The 19077-nt window shown below is 41.6% G+C and overlaps 1 protein-coding gene across 14 annotated transcripts in view; it reads left to right on the top strand.

Annotated features, from left to right (window-relative positions):
* The window catches only part of TRIM2 (tripartite motif containing 2), a 183538-nt gene that overhangs the window by 152411 nt on the left and 12050 nt on the right, over positions 1–19077 (top strand). For all 14 annotated transcript variants that reach the window (XM_060400930.1, XM_042234263.2, XM_060400929.1 and 11 more), the window contains 2 exons: positions 7657–7760; positions 8288–8455. In XM_060400930.1, coding sequence (XP_060256913.1) covers positions 7657–7760; positions 8288–8455 — 272 coding nt within the window. The remainder of the gene's footprint in view (positions 1–7656; positions 7761–8287; positions 8456–19077) is intronic.

Genomic DNA, 19077 nt, shown 5'->3' with positions numbered 1-19077 from the left:
AGGGACCAGGAATCTGCATGCCTCCGGCTCCACAACCCTTCTGCGCACTGAGGTTTGAGACCCGTCACGGTGTGGGTGAAGCAGAGGGCGCTGAACAGTGTAGTGTGATGTGGTGACTTACTGTGATACTGATTTCCAGAGCCTGGGATCTACCGGCAGTGTTGGGGGGGCGGGGGCAGGGGCTGCTTCCTGTTGCAGCAGTCACGTGAGCTCTTATAAGCGCTAGGATTGAGTGATGCGGCCAGTGGAGAGGAAATGCAGATTCCTAACATCCTTGGGCGGAGAAGGCAATGGCACCCCACTCCAGCACTCTTGCCTGGAAAATCCCATGGATGGAGGAGCCTGGTGGGCTGCAGTCCATGGGGTCGCTAAGAGTCAGACACGACTGAGCGGCTTCACTTTCACTTTTCACTTTCATGCACTGGAGAAGAAAATGGCAACCTGCTCCAGTGTTCTTGTCTGGAGAATCCCAGGGACCGGGGAGCCTGGTGGGCTGCCGTCTATGGGGTCGCACAGAGTCGGACACGACTGAAGCAACTTAGCGGCAGCAGCGGCAACATCCTTAGGACGGAGCAGGCAGGACTTTAGGACCCAAGTGAGCTTCCGGCTGCTTGACTCCAGTGATCCAGGATGTGAGTGAATGGTCAGGGCTGTGGGCGGGCGGCTGGATGGCCCTGGTTCCAGCCCCAGCAGCGCCACTTTCTCAACCACGCAACCAGGGAAGTTCCTCCATCTCCAGCGGCCTCTCCCCTACCCTCCTGCCTCTGGTAACCACAGGTCTGATCTCTTTTTATGAGTTCCGTTTTGTTTTCATTGTGTTTATTTATTATGATTGGCTGCACTGGGTCTTCATTGCTGCTCAAGGGGTTTCTCTAGTCGTGACAAGCAGAGGCCACTCCCTGGGTGTGGTCACAAGCTTCTCATTGCTGTGGTCTCCCTTGTTGCAGAGTGCAGGCTCTAGGAGCGTGGGCTCAGGAGTCGCAGAGCCTGGGCTCGGGGGCTGTGGCTCCCGGCCTTAGTTGCCCGGCAGCGTGGGGGATCTTCCCAGACCCGGGATCGAACCTTTGTCCCTGTATTGGCAGGAGGATCCTTAACCACTGTACCAGGAGGGAAGTGCTGTTTTGTTTTGCTTCAGATTTCACGTGTTAGTGAGATCATACACTATTTGTCTTTGTCTCACTGACTTTCTTGAGTTAGCATAATGCCTTCAGGGTCCACCCATGTTGTCGCAAATGGAAGGATTTCCTCCCTTTTATGACTGAATACTAGTCACACTATTCAACCAGACATGGAACATACCCAGAAGTGGCAAAGCTGGATCATATGGTAGTTCTATTTTTAGGTTTCAGAGATCCTTTATCCAGTTTTTCCGTAGTGGCCTTACCAGTTTACCAAGAGGGCGTGACGACCAGTAATCCACACCCGTGCCACCCCGTTTGTTTAATTTGTTTGGCTGGGCCAGGTCTTCATTGCAGCATGAGGAATCTTTAGTTGAGCCTGCCACCATATTTTATCTGTCTTTTTGATGGTGACCATTTTAACAGGCATGAGGGGCATCTTATTGTGGTTTCAATTTGCATTTCCCTGATAGCTAGTGATCTTGAGCGTCTTTTCATGGGACCTTTGTGACTGTTCTTTGGAAAAATATCCATTCAGGTCTTTCCCCCAGTTTTTAATTGGGTTATTTGGGTTTTTGCTGTTGAATTATATAAGTTCTTTATATATTTTGGATATTAACCCCTTATTAGATACCTAGTGAGAAATATTTTTTCCCATTCCATTTTTTGTTTTTTCACAGTGCTGATGGTTTCTTTTGCTCGCTAACAAAAGCTTTTTAGTTTGATATGGTCCTGCTTGTTTATTTTTGAATTCTTTTCTTATGCCTTAGGTATCCTATCCAAAAAATCTTCACCAAGGCTCATGTCAGGGAGCTTTATTCCTGTGTTTTCTTCTAGGAAGAAATAAGACCTGATTTCAGGACTTATATTTAAATCTTTAATCCCTTCCTAGTTAACTTTTGTCTATGATGTAAGACAGAGGTCCAGTTTCATTTTTTTATGTGATTATTCAGTTATCCTAGCACCATTTGTTGAAGCCACTATCTTTTCTTGGCTCCTTTGTCAAAATATTAGTTGACTGTATATATTTGGGTATTTTTTCTGGGCTCAGTTCTGTTCTGGTCTATTGGTTTTTAATGCCAGTACCATACTGTTTTGATTTCAATAGCTTTATATTATAGCTTGAAATCAGGGAATGTGAGGCCTCCTGTTTTGTTCCTCTTCCTCAGAATTTCTTTGACTATTCATGGTCTTTTGTGGTTCCATATACATTTTAGGAGTGTTTTTTCAACATCCGTAAAAAATACCGTTGGACTCTTGATAGGGATTGGATTGAATCTGTAGAGGTCTTTTGGTAGTATTGACATTTTAACAATATTGATTCTTCCAATCCACGAATATGGAGTATCTTTCCACTTTGTGTCTTTTTCAATTTCTTTCATTAATATCTTGTAGATTTCAGGTAAGAACTCTCAGCTCCTTAGTTAAATTTACTTTTAAGTACTTTATTGTTTTTGATGCTGTTGTCAGTGGAATCAAGTTCTTTGTTTCTTTTTCAGAAAATTCATTGTTAGTGTGTGGAAACGCTACTGAATTTTGTATGTTAATTTTGTCTCTGCCTCTTTACTGAATTCATTGATATCAGCCGTAAGGGGAGCTCTTACACAGTAGAAAGGGCTAGTGGTAGAAATTAGAGCTCCTCCCCAGCCCAACAGCTCAGGAACCAAATGACCAGAACGACATATAATCATTCTTAGCTTTGAAGGAATGGAGGCCCGGGAGAGCCCGAGGAGGAACCAAGCCACCTGTGACTCTGAGGCCCCTGCCTTTTTAATTGCACAGCAGTTCCTCTTCATCTGAAATCTCCGTCAACTTCCGCAGTTTTCCAGAGTTGAGATACTTGACACCTCCCACACGTGAAAACGTAACATATGCCCGCAGTGAGTGAATTACTGTCTTACTCTAATGCTAAATTGCTAAACAAACCTGAAGGAGTGCAGGGGAGTGGCTTAGCGCCTCTGTTGATAAAGCCTTAAAACATCAAGAGATTGTTTTTCCCTGCACTGTCAGCGTTTGCTGACTAAAAGCCATGAGCTGGTTTGTGAGCTATTTAAGAAAAGCATTGAACAAAGGGGAAGCTGAAGAGGTGGGAGGGAATGAAAGAATTACAGATGAATTGTTTCAGATTATGCAACTCATCCGCCATACCTTAATGAGTCCTTGGGAAGTGGTGAATGAACCATTCATTTGTACTCTAGATCAGTGTGCTTTCTTGTGATAGCAGATGGCTGTATAAAATCACTTAGCATGAGTTCAGAGGCTTTACAGGAAGACATGATAATTTATACCCCTCTTCCCTGCCTCATTTCTGCAAGGCATCATCTTCCCTCTCTAAAATCTCTGAGGAAGGAGAGTGTGCTAATTTGGCATCTGAGGTTTTTATAGGAACCCTGACCTACTCCTTAAGAAACTCATCCTTGGGAACGTCTCTTGCATTTCACATGTGGAAAGATGCCACTGCTGTTTACCAAGTACCAGGCACTGCGCTGTATTATAAGCTGCAGCAGAGAACAGGACAGATGTTGCGGCTTCCCCTAGGGAGCTCATCATAGTTTAGTGAGGGAGACAGTGAACCAGTTAAAGCAGAATTTCCTCAAAGATTTTTATGGAGCAAGCATGGCTCATGTGAACCCAAAGAATAATTGTCCTCACTTCAGAAACCTGATACCCATTTAGAGAGAAGCAATGTATGTATTAAAAATATGTATTTTGTAAAGGGTTAGGAGAACCAGGTTTTATTCATTGCTGTGTCTCTTTGCTAACTCTGTGATATGTCTAGCTTCAGTTCCTCATCTTTAAAATGGATTGATAATATTTATCCTGCTGATGACTCTCGGGGTTGTTACAGGGAGTGCATCAGAGGATGTATATGAAAGTGCTGTCAGTATTACTGAACACTTCCTTTTCCCATGACGTAATGTGGGTTGTCACTTGCTCAGTCATTCATAATTCATTTAGAGACCCATTCATTCAGCAAATGTATGCTAAGCACCTACTTGGTTGAAGATCCTTTGTTAAACCCTGTGTCTGGCTTTTTTGTCCTTTTGCGTTATCCGATTCTAAGTATCTAGGTTTATTTAGCGTTAATTTTCTTACTAGGTTGGAGTGGGAGTGGGAAGAAATTTGCAGTTGTGATCACCTATTTCAGCCCAGGAACTTATTACCTTACTTCTGTAATCTTCCTGGAGGCATGGGCAGGAGCATGGATAAGAAGTTGATAAAGAGTCTTTCTGTGCTTCATAGGCTAGTTTAAAATCTGGGGAAAACAAATATAATTATCTTAAGGAATTGTTACCAGATTGTTTATAATTACTTTAAAAACTCACATTACTCATTGTACTGGCCCAAATGTAGCCATTAGACAAGGAAAGACTTTATGACGACTATGTATGTTTTATGCTTCACTTAACATTTGTTAAGAAAGAACTGGTTTTCCTTATTTATTGGCAGGCTAGAAATTTTTCTATGGCCTAAATAGTATTTACTAAATATATTGAAGAGGAATGCATCACTCCAGATTATTTCTAACTTCTGGAATTTCTGTTTACTTTGGACCCAAGACACTTTTCAAACACTTGGACTTTGGGCATTTCAGCATAATGATTCTGTGTGTATCATTACTCAACATTAAGATTTTCCTTGTAAAACTAGTCAACATGGGTTGTCTCTTAAGTATGTTGCTGGATTTCCTTTAATCCTCAGGAAATGGCATTGCCTGTTCCATCTAATGTTTTTAAAAATATATAAGCCATCTAACAGATGTGCCTCCAGCCCTGGGATTTTACTGACATGTGGGGCAGCGGACTCAGGCTCTCTTAACTTGAGACTGAGAGTGACGGCTGGGCCAGCTCATAAGCCTGGGGCGTGGAGGGGGTGGGAGGACCTCCGCCCGCAGTGTGGTCCTCTGTATTGTAGATGCTTTCCTCTCAGAGCCTGTACGGAGCATCTCACATCCATTTCAAACTGGCAGAGTCTTCTTTCCCCTTGTTCCAAACGATATTGATACGGAGGCCAATTATATGTCTGACCGAATTTTAAAATTATCGTCCCCCGTACAGTTGTTTCCCATTTCTACAGACCCTCAAAAATGTGTGTTTATTTCTGCAGAGCAAAAAAAGGTGTCCATATTTTTTTGCTCAGGTATTCCCCTCCTTCTGCATCACCTCTGTTTTTTCAGAAGGACAATTAAATCTTTTTGACAGAGGAACCGCTGAACATCTATTGAAGCACAGTCTCTTTTTTTTTCCTTCCTTTCAAACCTCAACTGCTGCTGCCTGCAGAGCCTTCGCTGAATAGAACAGGCTTTGTCTTAGCAGAATGGGGCTTCCCTTGTGCCTGAGCTGGTGAAGAATCCACCTGCAATGCAGAAGTCCTGGGTTCAGTCCCTGGGTTGGGAAGATCCCCTGGAGAAGGGAAGTATACCCACTCCAGTATTCTGGCCTAGAGAATTCCACGGACAGTATAGTCCAGGGGGTTGCAAAGAGTTGGACAGGACTGAGAGACTCACACACATTGTTAGCAGGATGAGCCAAAAGTTAAATAGAAGAGGGCAACAGGCAGGTTTAAGAACAGCAAACCAGTGCTCGTCTACTCTGTCCAGGTGCTTCTTACTCCCGTCCTGTTTTCAATATTTCTTTCCTCTGCCTGCATGCCCTCTGGGCCATGGGTAAACTTCCAGTTTTACACAACAGCCTGGGTTTTCTTTACAGTCACTTCTTTTCCAGTCCACTGGTAGGACTCTTTTTTATTATGTTTCTTTATCTGATCCTCAGTTCCTTATCTTGCTAATAACTTCCATGCTTTTGTTTATCAACGTTTTTGATAAATTAAGCTATTATTCTCGAGAGACCCTGGCCTTGCCCCCACTGCCTTTTAAAAAGTGTAAACTGAGCATTTTAGAAGAATTGTTGCTTCTGTCTGTTCTTTCGTTTTGCTGTTCCTGTTAATCAGCTGTTATTCAGACTTCAGAAGGAATGCCCCAAAGCTAATACCGTGTTGGCAGGTACCGCTTTCAAGGGCCTACCACCTCTTTTCCTGCCCCTCCCCCCAACACAAACAGGTATCAACACACCATTTTTAAAGTATTAGCTGATCCCATGGACCTTGATATTCAAGGGATCTTGTGCAGATTAAGTATAAAGATCGTCTTTTCTGAAACATCTGAAATTAAATAGAACCGTTTATCCCACAGCGTGCGAGACATTCTTTTGAGGATCAGATTTTTATTTCATGTTCTTAAAAGAGACAGAGATCATGAGTCATCGTGTTAGGGCCCAGGATTTCAATAAAACAACTGTCTTGTGGATTTGATAAGAACCAGCTGATAGGATGATTCACCCGGGGATTCTGTCTTCGGTTTTGTTCTAAGTTTAATTCTGTCGCAGTTTCACTTCCTAAGTGCAGAAGCCAAGTTTCTGAAGAGTCTCCCTGTTCTTAAGCACCCTCAATAGGGCCTTGACATTGGCCACTGGCAGCCTGTTTTTGCTCTCCTGGGAAATTGCATTGACGTCTAAAAACAAATATCAAGTTACTCTTTTGAATGTAAATGAAATTATAAAACTGAGGCATAGCTCCCGCTCTCCAACTGTGAAAATTTAAACCTCCTTCCCAGTCATTTCTGAGCAAAGTTCCTTTTATTTCCATCCGTTAATATTTACATGGTCCTATTAAAATAAGTTATAAATACTTCTTTTGAAATAAAAACAAACATCTGTTAGCCGTAGATACCTTTAAGCTTTTTTTCCCTCTTACTTCATCTCTTTGGTGAAAAACTCTAGGAAGGATGAGGCTGTTACTTACACTGATTAATTTTCTTTTGCCTTTCTTAGTTATTTAATCTAGAAAGCATGTCAGGATATCTTTTACAGGAGAGATAAGCTTAGTGAGACACTGAGTCTTTGAAAATAGTTCGTAGATAACTCCAGTGGTTGAATATAAGCCTGCTGGTTTTGTAACACCTGTGACCTTGTGGTTCATTAAAAGTGCTGAAAGTCAAGTGTCCAGGTTTCTAAGAGATGCTGATTTGCAGAAGGAATTTTGGCACGACCCCAGAATAAGACCCTCTGCCACTAAATATTAGTTTTTATAATCATGTCTTTGTGGAATCTAAATATATTTTAATCATATCAGTCTGCAGCCACAGTTTAATAAGAAAAGATTGGTATATGCCCCCCATAATGTGATGTTGCAAAAACTTTATTGGTCTGGAAGACAAGTTTAGTAGAATATGGATTAGGTCAGTGGGAAGGGTTCCTCTTTTTTTTTAAAGTGTAATTTAAAAACCATTGCATTCTCAGGCTACTTATAGAGGACTGAATAATTCTCTTGCTATAACTGAGAAATCTAACTCTCTATTGCTTAATCTTCTGTGGTGTTTGTTTGTTTGTTTTGTTATTTTGGCTACCCCATGTGTCGCATAGGATGTTAGTCCCCCAGCCAGAGATCAAACCCGTGCCCCCTGCAGTGGAAGCGTGGAGTCTTAACCAGTGGACCACCAAGGAGAGTCCTAATTTTCTGTGGTTTTATCATTTACTTTTAGGTACCAAAGGAAGAAATAAAGGGGAATTCACAAATCTTCAAGGGGTAGCAGCATCTACAAGTGGGAAGATATTGATTGCTGACAGTAACAACCAGTGTGTGCAGGTATGGCTCCTAATTGTACACCTTTAACAACTTACATTGATAAAATAGGTACCGGTGCAGTTTCCTGCTTAAGGCCTGCTGCTGCTGCTAAGTTGCTTCAGTTGTGGCTGACCCTGTGCAACCCCATAGACGGCAGCCCACCAGGCTCCCCCGTCCCTGGGATTCTCCAGGCAAGAACACTGCAGTGGGTTGCCATTTCCTTCTCCAGTGCATGAAAGTGAACAGTGAAAGTGAAGTTGCTCAATCGTGTCTGACTCTTTGCGACCCCATGGGCTGCAGCCTGCCAGGCTCCTCCATCTGTGTGATTTTCCAGGCAAGAGCACTGGAGTGGAGTGCCATTGCCTTCTCCAACTTAAGGCCTACGATGCAAGAAAAGAAAGGGAAACTTATCTTGTGTGTGTAGGCTTTACTTCAAATAGGGCTTGCATGTTCTGCCCTGTAGTCCTTACGACAAATATTCTTCCCTATTTTTGCCCTGATGATTTCTGTGCTAGTTCACATTGCAATGAATGTAATTTGTTTTTCAGATATTTTCCAATGATGGACAGTTCAAAAGTCGTTTTGGCATACGAGGACGCTCTCCTGGGCAGCTGCAGCGTCCCACAGGAGTAGCTGTGCATCCCAGTGGGGACATAATCATTGCTGATTATGATAATAAATGGGTTAGCATCTTCTCATCAGATGGCAAGTTTAAGGTAAGATTAACTACAACTGACCAGTTGAGAGGCGGAATAAGAAATACAAGATTAAATGGTCTATTCTGGGGAGTCTCACAGATCCAATAAAATGTTCAACCGTTTTTCATATGCAGAACATCTTGACTTTGTCACGTCTAAGTTTAATGAAGCAAGAGTCACAGTGATATTGTCATAAATCTACTCATGTATATCTGAAATATGGCTTTGTTTTATAAAGCAGTTAGTTCACTCAGTTGCTTTTTAAAATTACATTCTTTTTAAATACACTTTTTCATTATAGTTTATCCCAGGGGGTTGGATATAGTTCCCTGTACTATACAGTAGGACCTGGTGGTGTATTCATGCTAAATGTAATAGTTTGCATCTTCTAACTCCAACCACAAGTCTGTTCTCTGTGTTCACGAGTCTGTTTCTGACTTGTAGGTAGCTTCATCTGTGCCGTACTTTAGAGTCCACGTATAAGTGATATCGTGTGGTGTTTGCCTTTCCCTTTCTGACTTCATCTAGTATGATAATCTCCGGTTGCATCCATGTTGCTGCAGATGGCATCATTTCGTTCTTTTTATGACTGACTAGCACCACCTTTTCTTTATCCGTTCTTCTCTCCATGGATATTTAGGTTGTGTCCATGTCTTGGCTCTTGCAAACAGTGCTGCTATGAGCCTAGGGTGGCCTTCTCCAGTGGTTCAGTGGTAAAGAGTCTGCCTGCAGTGCAGGAGATGCAGGAGACCCAGGTTCGATCCCCGGGTCAGGAAGATCCCCTGGAGGAGGGCACGGCAGCCCACTCCACTATTCTTGCTGGGAAAATCCCATGGACAGAGGAGCCTGGTGGATTACAGTCCATGGGGTCACAAATAGTCGGATAAATCTGAAGCAACTGAGCACGCACACACAAATGGAGGGTTGTGCATATCTTTTTGAAGTCTAGATTTGCCTGGCTATGTGCCCAGGAGTGTGATTACTGGATCATGTGGTAGCTCTATTTTTAGTTTTTTGAGGACCCTCCATACTGTTCCCGATAGTGGATGTACAGTTTATACTCGCACCAGCAGTGAAGGAGGGTTTCCTTTTCTCCACATCCTCTCCAGCATCTGTTATTTGTAGGCATCTTAATGATGGCCACTCTGACAGGTGTGAGGTGGTACCTCGTTGTAGTCTTGACTTGCATTTCTCTAATTATTAATGATGTTGAACATCTTTTCATGTACCCACTGGCCATCTCTATGTCTTGTTTGGAGAAATGTCTGTTAATATCTTCTGCCTGTTTTTCGCTTGGGTTTTATTTGGTGGTTGAGTTGTATGAGCTGTTTGTATATTTTGGAGATTAAGTCCTTGTCAGTCGCCTCATTTGCAAATATTTTCTCCCATTCTGTAGACTGTCTTTTCGTTTGTGTGTATCTGTGTTTTTTATGGTTTCCTTTGCTGTGCAGAAGCTTATAAGTTTGATTCAGTTTGTAAGTTCAGTTCAGTTCAGTCGCTCAGTCGTGCTGACTCTTTGCGACCCCATGAATTGCAGCACGCCAGGCCTCCCTGTCCGTCACCAACTCCCGGAGTTCACTCAGACTCACGTCCATCGAGTCAGTGATACCATCCAGCCATCTCATCCTCTGTCGTCCCCTTCTCCTCCTGCCCCCAATCCCTCCCAGCATCAGAGTCTTTTCCAATGAGCCAACTCTTCGCATGAGGTGGCCAAAGTACCGGAGTTTCAGCCTTAGCATCATTCCTTCCAAAGAACACCCAGGACTGATCTCCTTTAGAATGGACTGGTTGGATCTCCTTGCAGTCCAAGGGACTCTCAAGAGTCTTCTCCGACACCACAGTTCAAAAGCATCAGTTCTTTGGCGCTCAGCCTTCTTCACAGTCCAACTCTCACATCCATACATGACCACTGGAAAAACCATAGCCTTGACTAGACAGACCTTTGTTGGCAAAGTAATGTCTCTGCTTTTGAATATGCTATCTAGGTTGATTAGGTCCCATTTATTTATTTTTGTTTTTATTTCTGTTGCCTTGGGGGACTGACCTAAGGAAAACATCGGTACAATTTATGTTGGAGAATGTTTTGCCTATGCTGTCTTCTAGGAGTTTTATGGTGTCATGTCTTATGTTTAAGTCTTTAAGCCATTTTGAGCTTATTTTTGTGCATAGTGTGAGGATGTGTTTTAACTTCATTGATTTATGTGCAGCTATCTAACTTTCCCAGCACCGCTTCCTGAAGAGACTGTCTTTTTCTCCAATTTTATATTCTTGCCACCATTCCCTGGTGGCTCAGCAATAAAAAATCTGCCTGCAATGCAGGAGATGTGGGTTCAGTCCCTGGGTCAGGATCCTGAAGGAGGAAATGGCAGCCCACTCCAGTATTCTTGCCTGGGAAATCCCACGGACAGAGGAGCCTGGTGGGCTATAGTGTGGGGTCTCAAGAGCTGGGAAGGACTTAGCGACTAAACCACCACCATCCCCTCTGTGTATGGGTCATTCCTGGGCGGGCTATTCTGTTCCATTGATCCGTCTGTCTGCTTTTGTACCAGTACCTCTGTTTTGACTACTGTAGCTTTGTAGTTTTGTCTAAAGTTCGGGAGAGTTATTTCTCCTGCTTTGTTTTTTCCCTCAGGATTGCTTTGGCAATTCTGGGTCTTTTATAGTTCCATATAGGTTTTGGATTATTTGTTCTAGTTCTGTGAAAAATGTCATGGGTAGTGCTGCTTCTTCTTTTTTTTTTTTTCTTTTTTTAATATCATCAGGTTTATGTCAATTCAAAAAAAACAACAATCTTTATAAAAGATTATTGAGGCAATTTATATTTCCCAAATTAGCCTATAGATTGTCGTTTATGAAGTTCCTTCAGGCCTGTGATAGATAATGATACAGGAGAAACAGAATTATAATACATTGTCCCTACCCTTTAAAAATATAGAAGCATTTTGAGGAAAAAAGACAGATCATGGAAATGATAGAAAACAATTCATGTCAGCCTTTCAGGTCAGTTCAGCTGCTCAGTCATATCAGACTCCTTGTGACCCCATGGACTGCAGCACGCCAGGCCTCCCTGTTCATCACCAACTCCCGGAGCTTACTCAGACTCATGCCCATTGAGTTGGTGATGCCATCCAACCATCTCATCCTCTGTCATACCCTTCTCCTCCCACCTTCAATCTTTCCCAACATCAGGGTCTTTTCCAGTGAGTCAGTTCTTCACATCAGGTGGCCAAAGTATTGGAGTTTCAGCTTCAACATCAGTCCTTCTGATGAATACTCAGGACTGATCTCCTTTAGGATGGACTGGTTGGATCTCCTTGCAGTCCATGGGACTCTCAAAAGTCTTCTCCAACACCACAGTTCATAAGCATCAATTCTTTCATGCTCAGCTTTCTTTATAGTCCAACTCTCACATCCATACATGACTACTGGGAAAACCATAGCCTTGACTAAACAGACCTTTGTTGACAAAGTAATGTCTCTGCTTTTTAATATGCTATCTAGGTTGGTCATAACTTTCCTTCCAAGGAGTAAGCATCTTTTAATTTCATGGCTGCAGTCACCATCTGCTGTGATTTAGGAGCCCCCAAAATAAAGTCTGACACTGTTTCCACTGTTTCCCCATCTATTTGCCATGAAGTGATGGGACCTCATGCCATGATCTTAGTTTTCTGAATGTTGAGTTTTAAGCCAACTTTTTCCCTCTCTTCTTTCACTTTCATCAATAGCCTCTTTAGTTCTTCTTCACTTTCTGCCATAAGGGTGGTGTCATCTGCATGTCTGAGGTTATTGATATTTCTCCCTGCAATCTTGATTCCAGCTTGTGCTTCATCCAGCCCAGCATTTCTCATGATGTACTCTGCATTTAAGTTAAATAAGCAGGGTGACAAGATACAGCCTTGACGTACTCCTTTTCCTATTTGGAACCAGTCTGTTGTTCCATGTCCAGTTCTAACTTGCTTCCTGACCTGCATGCAGATTTCTCAAGAGGCAGGTCAGGTGGTCTGGTATTCCCATCTCTTTCAGAATTTTCCACAGTTTATTGTGATCCACACAGTCAAAGGCTTTGGCATAGTCAATAAAGCAGAAATAGATGTTTTTCTGGAACTCTCTTACCTTTTCGATGATCCAGCAGATGTTGGCAATTTGATCTCTGGTTCTTCTGCCTTTTCTAAAACCAGCTTGAACATCTGGAAGTTTATGGTTCATGTATTGTTGAAGCCTGGCTTGGAGAATTTTGAGCATTACTTTGCTAGCGTGTGAGATGAGTGCAGTTGTACAGTAGTCTGAGCATTCTTTGCCATTACCTTTCTTAGGGACTGGAATGAAAACTGACATTTTTCAGTCCCATAGCCACTGTTGAGTTTTCCAAATTTGCTGGCATATTGAGTGCAGCACTTTCACAGCATCATCTTTTAGGATTTGAAATAGCTCAACTGGAATTCCATCACCTCCACTAGCTTTTTTCGTAGTGATGCTTCCTGGGGCCCACTTGACTTCACATTTCAGGAAGTCTGGTTCTAGGTGAGTGTGAGTGATCACACCATCGTGATTATCTGGGTCGTGAAGATCGTTTTTGTACAGTTCTTCTGTGTATTCTTGCCAACTCCTCTTAATATCTTCTGCTTCTGTTAGGTCCATACCATTTCTGTCCTTTATTGAGCCCATCATTGCATGAAATGTTCCCTTGGTATCTCTAATTTTCTTGAAGAGATCTCTAGTCTTTCCGTTCTATTGTTTTCCTCAATTTCTTTGCATTGATCACTGAGGAAAGCTTTCTTATCTCTCCTTGCTTTCCTTTGGAACTCTGCATTCAAATGGGTATATCTTTCCTTTTCTTCTTTGCCTTTTGCTTCTCTTCTTTTCACAGGTGTTTGTATGGCTTCCTCAGACAGCCACTTTGCTTTTTTGCATTTCTTTTTCTTGGGGATGGTCTTATCCCTGTCTCCTGAACAATGTCATGAACCTCCATCCATAGCTCATCAGGCACTCTGTCTATCAGATCTAGTCCCTTAAATCTATTTCTCACTTCCACTTTATAATCATAAGGGATTTGATTTAGGTCATACCCAAATGGTCTAGTGGTTTGCCCTGCTTTCTTCAATTTAAGTCTGAATTTGGCAATAAGGAGTTCATGATGTGAGCCACAGTCAGCTCCTGGTCTTGTTTTGCTAACTGGATAGAGCTTCTCCATCTTTGGCTGCAAAAAATATAATCTGTCTGATTTTGATATTGACCATCTGGTGATGTCCATGTGTAGAGTCTTCTCTTGTATTATTGTGGAAGCTGAAGTTGAATGGTTCTATGAAGGCCTACAAGACCATTTAGAACTAACACCCCAAAAAGATGTCTTTTTCATTATAAGGGACTGGAATGCAAAAGTAAGAAGTCAAGAAACACCTGGAGTAAGAGGCAGATTTGGCCTTGGAGTACAGAATTGAAGCAGGGCAAAGGCTAACAGTTTTGCCAAGAGAATGCACTGGTCATAGCAAACACCCTCTTCCAACAACACAAGAGAAGACTACACATGTCAGCCTTTAGGCAGTCATAAATTGTTTGGTACAATTTTGAACCATAGTGTTATGGTACCTAATTTAAGAACTGAAAGGAAAAGAAAACGGGGGCTGTCTCCAAAGAGGAAATACGAGCTGAGCTACAGCGTGGAGGGAACCCATCATTCAGTGGACTTGTCTCTCCCATCATCCTCTGTTTCTTCAGCCAGTCGCTGAAGAATGGAGAGCTGTTTGATGACAACAGAAATCTCTTCTCCAAAAAGATTATCATCCAACCCATTTTACATGTTTGTTCCCAAGATCATGCAAAAGTTTGTCACAAGCAGTGTTTTGAAGGCCAGGTGCAGTATTGTCCCCGTTCCGCCCCCTGCTGGTCCAGGCTTCTCTGTCTGTGGACAGCATGAACTTTAACTCATTGGAATACTAGTTCTGCGGCTTATTAACTGTCTGACTTTTGGCAAATTACATGACTTTCTTAAGCCTTGATGGCCTCTTGTTGCAAATTTGGATTTAAAAAAAATCTGACATACAGGATTTGGATAAGGATTACATGAGATGTTATTTCTGGGTTTTATATGTGCCTGGTATGAAATAGGCATCCAAGAAGTGTTCTTTCCCAGTACCTGTCCAAAGCATTCCGTCTGTTGGATCAGTTACGATTCTGGCTTCGTGACCTCATACTGGCTCCTGGGGCTCATTCCTTCTTTGTCCAGACTTATGCGGGGATGATGCTCTTCATAATCTATTCTGAAATCCTAAAGATGCGTGAAATTCACTTAGTCTCTTATTGGAAGAATTTATATTTTCCTTTGTGTGTTTGTTAGATCACAATAGTCACCTCATCAGTTTTATTTTTAAAAGGTACGTAATTATTAACCCTCAGGTTGGAGCCTCTGTTTTGCATGGGCAGCATTTTTTCAGACTTGGAGAATAAAAAGCTATCAACTCTAATTCCACCATATTCCATACCAATCTTCAATTGTCCTTGATTTTTCTGTTCCACTGCTAACTTAATGACCGTATCATGGCAATATGCTTGGGAAGTTCTGTCTTGCTGTGTCTCTAACTTCCTCCTCTTGTTTTCATAGTTGTATTTGCGGTAAGGCTTACCCAAATATGACAGCTTTAACTTTACTAGAATGAACACGTTCGGTGACCTCTTGAAAATACCTTCTAATTTGGAGATAACCCATTTATTCTAGTTTCATACTCTAGCAAAACCATGACCTGTTGTTTCAAATTTAAAAACTGACCCTAAAATAGTTATTGAAAGTTTTATATCTGAAATATTTTATATCTATTATATTAAAACAACTTGAAACAGTAGTTTTATATTTAGGAAAGCAAGGTTTCCTGTGTCAAACATTTCTCACTCAGTGGTTCAGTATTCTGTATGTAATAGGGGCTTTCTTCTTGGAAGAACTGGATTCTGATAGTGGGAAGACTGTTGGTAATAATTGGAATAAGCATGAAGGAACACTTATGCCCCCTAGAGGACTGGGGGAATGGCTATGGTATTGCTGCAACATACTCCTTTTTTCTTTTTCTTTTTTTAAATCCAAATCCAAACGCTAAAAGTTTATCAAGTGAAAAAACTTTTGTAACTTAATGAGATTTCATCCAAGTGTGATGCTCACAACCATAAACAGAGATATTTATTTTCTTCTTTGGTGGAATTCAGCAAAATTAAATAGATGCTCAGGAAAACAAACTCTTAACACACATGTAGATTTCTCTGTATTTATTCCCAATAGTTCTAAGGATATAGTTTCTTATCTCCTTTTCTTTGTTTTACTTACCAACTTCTTAGGCCTAATTTTATTCCTCTGTGTCTCTTAAGTTTTTCCTTTCCATCTTCCCTCCTGACTTAGATCTTCCAGTCCATCTGGGAACCTTTTGTGACCTCAGAACAGATAAAGAGACCCCTGGCCACCGTATTCTAAAATACCTCATCTCTTCTTTCAATTTAAGGACATATTTCTTGAGTTAAATATTTTCGTTTAGCTTTTCCGAAGCCAGGGTCTAAAATATCTTTGCTTAGTATTCTGTTTCAATGGGGGACACATTGTCAGAAGTTCTTATTTCACTTGGGAGAATCTAGTGCAGCTAATCGGGAGTGATGAAGGGAAGTGGAAGGAAAAAGAGGTTTTGGTTCAACATTTGCATTTTTTTCTTTTAGACATGCGCTAGTTCTCACTACAGCATGATAGAACGGCTGTTGTCCCTTATTTTCTGTTTTTATGCTACCTAATTGTCATCCTCTAGGTATTATGTGACTGAGTCATTCCAAGTAACAACCATTGTTCATAGTATTAGGTAATGGTGATGTTCTTGTTAATCGTCTGAGTTCCCTCTTTTACCTTTGATCTCTACTGCCATAACTTCCATTCAGACATGAAAGTATATAAATTTTTTTGCAAGCTCTTATGTTGTAGTCTAGTCTTCGAGCTAGATTGCAAACACCAGAATTGGATTAACCAACAGATTCCCTTGTGAGAATGCCAGTATTTCCTTTCTGAAAAACTGTGTCTCTTTGTTCTAAAGAGATCAGAACTGAATCTCGGTAATTTATAAACATACAAGAATGAAAAATCCTACATGGCAACCCACTCCAGTATTCTTGCCTGGAGAATCCCATGCTCCTCTGCAGTCCATGGGGTCTGAGCTGATCATGACTGAAGCAGCTTGGAGCACAGCGCTGAGCCTCAGCCTCCACTGTGGGGAGCCCCGCCTCCCTCTCTCCATTTCTGTCTGCACGTATCTTCATGTCTCTGCGGGGACAGAGGACAATCCTGCCCGTCAGGTATAATATCAACTGAGAGTGGGAGAGAGGGAGAGTGTCTGACACTTTCCTTTATCCTCCAGAATCTGCACGACCCAGGAGACAAATGTCATCGCTGCTGTTTTGTAGATGAGGAAACTGAGGTTCCAAATGGTGACAGAATGAACTTTGCTCTGAAAATGTGATGATGCTAAGTGACTGGACAAACTGTGGTGTCATAAAAGAAGTTAGGAAATTCAGAGGTGCTAGTTTGGGGTGGTTTTTTTTTTAATTTTGTTGTTTTAAATGGTTTGACGTTGGCTGAGTTTGAGATAAAATCAGCCATGGCTAAAGATACGGATTTGAGAATCTTACACATGGCAGTGAAAGCTGATGCCGCAGCATAAATGAGGTTTTAGAAGTGTACAGAGTCGACCTGTCCAATGTAGTAGCCACAGGCCACTTGTGAATACTGAGTTCTTGAAAGGGGACTGATCTGAATTCAGTTGTACCATGACTGTAAAATATACACTGGATTTCAAAGATTTAGTCCCCCCCAAAGAATGTAAGCTAGTTCATTAATAATTTTTATGTTGATTACTTATTGAAATGGTAACTTCTGGATATAGTGAGTCCTCTACGTATGAACCTTCAAGTTGCAAACTTCCGAGATGCGAACGTGTGCTCCCAGCATGTCTGGCGTGCCCTGTTGCCGGTGCGCAGCCTCTGCAAGTTGTGCTTTTGTGTGCTTTATAGAGTACAATAGTGCAGTATCTTTACTTCAAGCCCAGGATGTCAGAAATAGGCATAAAAGCAATGGTGATGTAGTTGGTATTGCTAAGAAGCACCAGCTCTTTACTGTACTCCTATACTTTTCAAGGTACTGTTCTGTAAGATTAGAAATGTTTTCTTTATTTTTTTTTAATGTATTATTTGTGTGAAAAGTACTATCAACCTATTACAATACGTCCAATTTTATTTCAGTACGACACGGCCGATTGTATTAGTTGGGTAGCTCGGCTAACTTTGTTGGATATATGAATGCGCTCTTGGAATGGAACCTGTTCATATGTAGGGGACTGACTGTATATCAGGTTAAATAAGTACATAATTAAAATGAATTTTCCCTGTTTATTTTTTCTTTTTGATGTGGCTACTAGCAAACTTTAAGTTACATGCGAAGCTTATGTTATATTCCTATCAGAATAGCACAGAAAAAGGGAAAATAAGGGGTCTAAAACAGAACCTTTGAAAATGTAATGTTTTTCAGAGTTTAAGTTTTTAAGTTAACATGTACTGTATGCAAATAGATTTTTCAAATCAGTCTACAGAGGAGAGAATAAAATGAAGAAGGGTTTTTCCTGCCACCGTTAATACCACTTTGTATCACATAGACACTACGTGATTTCTTAGTTTCTCTTCCAGGAATGTATATGCATGTAAACACATATTTAATACAGGTGGGGTACTGTTCTGTACCTTGCCTTTTTCAGTATCTGAAGGTTTTCATTAAAGCACAGAGAGCTCTGCTTCCGCTGACATTTCCCAGGCTGGTGCCAGCGAGGACTGTGGTTCTTGCCTCCCTGTCACCTCCCAGGTCCTTTTCCAGTGCTCCCTCACCTCGGAGGCGCCTTCTCCTCCCTTGTCTGTGTCACCTGTATCACTGGGGTATTGTTCCACGTGGCTTCTGAGACGGCCTTGAATTCTCCCAAACCTACCAAAGTTAACCCTTGACGCTAGGCACGTGCAAAAGGGCACAGTAGACGCAGCAGCTGAGGTGTCGTTGAGGGCTGGCGCTGTTTCTCGCCCTACCACACGGCATGCCCTGGGCGCTGGTCAGCGTCTGTGGAATTATAAATAAATGGGCAAATGAATAAAGCCCGTCTTTATAAGTACTCTAGGAAACAAAGTATTAAAGTGAAGATTTAAGACAGGCATCTTACAACAAACAGGCATTGATACACACACTATACTCAGAAAAGTAAGGTCTTAAAAATGTATGGTATGTGTTTTATAGAAATCTAATGCTTTTATCCCATTTGAAAATACTACAAAGACTGGAACCATTTAATCATCATGAGTTACCCTGCAATAATGCTAGACTTTTCAAGTTAATATATTGAGTGAATATTTGTTGAGTACTTGTTAAGCAAGCACCAGGAAGTGTGCTTGGCTCTCAGTACACAGTGCTGGATGAAACAGACATGATTCCCACCTGTGTGGAGCTCTAGTTCAATGGCAGATGCCTGGCCATTTAGATATTAATTATGATATTTAATAAAGACAGTGATTGCTTCCTTTTAAAGACTGCTTAATATGTGCTGTACTCTACACTAAATACTTAATTTATTTTACTATATACATATTCC

This window comes from Ovis aries, chromosome 17, assembly GCF_016772045.2.
Source record: "Ovis aries strain OAR_USU_Benz2616 breed Rambouillet chromosome 17, ARS-UI_Ramb_v3.0, whole genome shotgun sequence".
In the NCBI taxonomy this organism is placed as follows: Eukaryota; Metazoa; Chordata; class Mammalia; order Artiodactyla; family Bovidae; genus Ovis; species Ovis aries.
Note: the sequence above shows the minus strand (reverse complement) of the source record. Positions and strands in the feature narration are given on the sequence as shown.